At 29.2% G+C, this 3,399-nt stretch overlaps 1 protein-coding gene across 4 annotated transcripts in view; it reads left to right on the top strand.

Annotated features, from left to right (window-relative positions):
- LOC105623131 (filamin-A) overlaps positions 1 to 3,399 on the top strand; it is a 51,485-nt gene that overhangs the window by 28,676 nt on the left and 19,410 nt on the right. For all 4 annotated transcript variants that reach the window (XM_012204531.1, XM_012204530.1, XM_012204529.1 and 1 more), the window contains one exon: positions 1,506 to 1,644. In XM_012204531.1, the coding sequence (XP_012059921.1) occupies positions 1,506 to 1,644 (139 nt within the window). The remainder of the gene's footprint in view (positions 1 to 1,505; positions 1,645 to 3,399) is intronic.

Raw genomic sequence — 3,399 nt, 5'->3', positions numbered from 1 at the left:
AAATATTTATTTAATATGTAACTATTTAATATGTAACTATTTAAAGAAATGTGTATTAAGATTGATTTAATGAATTTTTTTTTTCAATGTAGTTATATCATACTCATGCATTTGTAATTAGATTAGCGCTAGATTAATAAATTATATAACGTTGCACATATTTTTCTAATTGTCACAACTGATGCCAGACTATAGATCACTTTACATACTCTCTTTAATCACATTGGCGAATTTCTTAGTAAAACTTTGTTTCAGACATTTGTTCATTTATTTGTTTTATGGTGACAGTTGAGTTGGATTTGAATTAAATTTAACTTCACAGTATTATTTGACACATAACTATTAAAAAAAAAAATTTTCTAACATACTGAAAAAGTATTGCAAGCTATTACTCAAATATATTATATTCTTTGTACTACATTTATATGAATTTATATAAATATTAGAAAAAATATTTAAGAAATTAACAAAATTTAAGATATGATTTTGATTACATTACTACGACACACAAAATGATAAATCCGATACATCAGAAAAATAATTATATCACTACTTAAGTTTTTTAAATTTTTTGTAATCAAGAAAGTTTGCTTGTTACAATGTAGAGATTATAACGTAACGTTATAATGTTATGCATCTTCACGATTATCCTTCGTGAATGTTTTCAGGATATTTTCTAAAGAACACGTTTTCTATCCTACATATCGCGTGCTTTTATGCATAATCGGACGCATGCCCTCCAAAAGATTGTCAACAATTCTAATCAATTCGACTATAAATGCATTCTGAATACTGACAGTGGTATACAGCTGCTATCTCATAATTCATCTGTGATATTCCGTGTTGTTCGAGTTGGCAATGTCTTCTGTCGAAAAGACACTTTAAAACGGGCCAAATTCTTTATCCCAAGTATACAAAGTGACAAGATGTCATATTATATATGTCTGGTATTTCCTATAATAAACACAATTTTACAATTATATTTTATACGACTGTGTCATAACAGTTAATAATAATTTACAGTTTAACGCAGTACGTGAAAATATCATATAAATGTAATTTATTATCCGATTTTATTTTGTACATTCTACGAATTGATTTTTATGAAAAATAAAATTTTTTTTATGAAGAGGAAAAGTATTCAGATGAATTATGCGATCTAGATGTCACAAGAACATTTCTCAGTAGAACTTTAAAATATTTTTTTATATTATTCCGTCATTAATCCACATTTTTCATTGCTATAGATACATGGATGTAGAATTTAAATTTAGTTTTCATTACGAAAAAGAGTTTTTAAAGAAATGGGCTTTTCTCAAATTTCTTACTTTAGATTAAAAATCTAGACAATTGAGAATGGAATCGCGTGAAAACATTTAATATTTACATTACTTATTGAATGAAGTTGCAGTGGCGAAAATATGCGGCATGCACGAATATTTCTTGAATGGATCTCCGTTCTATATTTTAATCTGTGAATAATACATCTCGGTTTGTGATTTCAGTGAAGTCGTTGACATTGACATAGAAGACAACGGCGATGGCACAGTCAACATTTACTATACTGTTGCTGATGCGGGAGACTACACCCTTAGCATTAAATTTGGCGGTCAACCGGTGCCTGATGGATTCTATACCTTCACAGTGAGCAATTACAATATTTTATAATCTATCTCGCGAAATCATTATCCTTTTACATTTGTTTGTACAAAATTAATATAAGAAACTAATGATGTTGAAGTTTACGTAAAATTCTTTATTCAGCAATGTACATTTTATGATCAATAATAAAAATTAATTAAAAATTAAAATTTCTATAATTAAAATAATTTTTTTTTGAAACTTTCTTGAAAATTGTTTGAAAGTTTTTAAAAAGATTTATAAGAATATAAAGATTTTTATATATCTTTGTTTCTTTTTAAATTAAATTAATTGCTATTTTAAATTGTATATTAAAGAAATTCTTGAATTTCCTCCATGTATATTTATAATGTAAAGTATTTCGGCAAATATGTCAGGTCCATTCAGTAAAATATAAAATAATTACAAGGAGTTAAACTGTAAAACGCTAATAAAATTACCGCATTTTAATATATATTTAGTGTTTCCAAAATTCTTTTTATGAAACAATGTATGATGAATACGGATTTGGAAATCAATTTTTAAATTTATGTTCAAAAATATACTAACTTTTTGTAATCAATTAACAATTTTTAACACGAGAACTAAGAACGGAACGACGGATGCATCTTATAACTTCGTTTTTAAATATTTTCTCTTGTAAATCGGTTCCCTTTGAAAAGACAAAGGATGATGATACGTGAAGATTCCTCATAATCGTCTTCTCGATGTCAATTCGGATGCTCGGTGCTCTCGTCGACGATGAGCCCCGGGTGGGTGGGGCGCGAGGTGTATCTAACTATAGAGGCAACACGTACTGCAGGATATTGTCGCGTAGTCTCCAGTGAAACAGTCCACTGCGAAGACTCATCGAGACCGCATCCGCCGGCTCGTTATCGCACAAATCCTCGCCCATCATCACATGGACCGCCCATCATCATACGTCGCGCTGTAACACGAATTCCGTTCCAAGTAACACACACATGCATACATCTTTATCTCTCGCTATATCTTCTCTATCTTTGCACATCCCTTCCCACTTTACAGATCAACTGTGTGTATGTGTATGCATGTGCATCTGTGCGCACGCGTGTGAGTGCTGCCGTCATCAAGTGGTCCAGAGTGCCTCCGATCGTAAATACTGGAACGCCATTAACCTGCTAAAAGTGGAGAGTCACTTTTATTAATCCACATGATGTTTAACCAAAAACTATCTAATCTAATTCCGTAAACATCGAAAACTTTTCCTTTCGAAATATGAACATTTCGTAATTTAAAATGAGTTAAATAATAATCCCATACAACGAGCACATTTTATCCCAGAGATCTTCATGCGAACGTTCTTAAGATGTTGGAATGATTTCAGGATATTTTTCAGAACGTTTCTTGAAGATCTGTACTACATAGGAATATGATCAGAAATATATCGTTTCACATTTTTTGATCATTCATCTTTTAATCATTCTTTTTTATTTATGTTTTAGAATAAATTTAGAATAAATAAACGTAATTAAACATTATTTTTTTAATCTTTTCACTTATTACATATTTTTATCATGTATTAATACAAATAGATATATACGGTCGGACATTGTTTGCCTGTTTATTCAAATCGGATGATTTTTTTACTGATTATCAGTAGGAAAAAACACACACATATAATATATATAAAATATATGATATCAGATATCTTTCTTTAAGTAAAGTTTAAAGTTAAAAGTTGAGTAAAGATTGTTGAAAAAAATTTTTTTTTATATTTTACTTTCTCTTATATTTTAG

The sequence above is a fragment of the Atta cephalotes genome (genome assembly GCF_000143395.1).
Source record: "Atta cephalotes unplaced genomic scaffold scaffold00054, whole genome shotgun sequence".
In the NCBI taxonomy this organism is placed as follows: domain Eukaryota; kingdom Metazoa; phylum Arthropoda; class Insecta; order Hymenoptera; family Formicidae; genus Atta; species Atta cephalotes.
The sequence above is the reverse complement of the archived record's forward strand: the minus strand, read 5'-3'. Positions and strand labels throughout refer to the sequence as shown.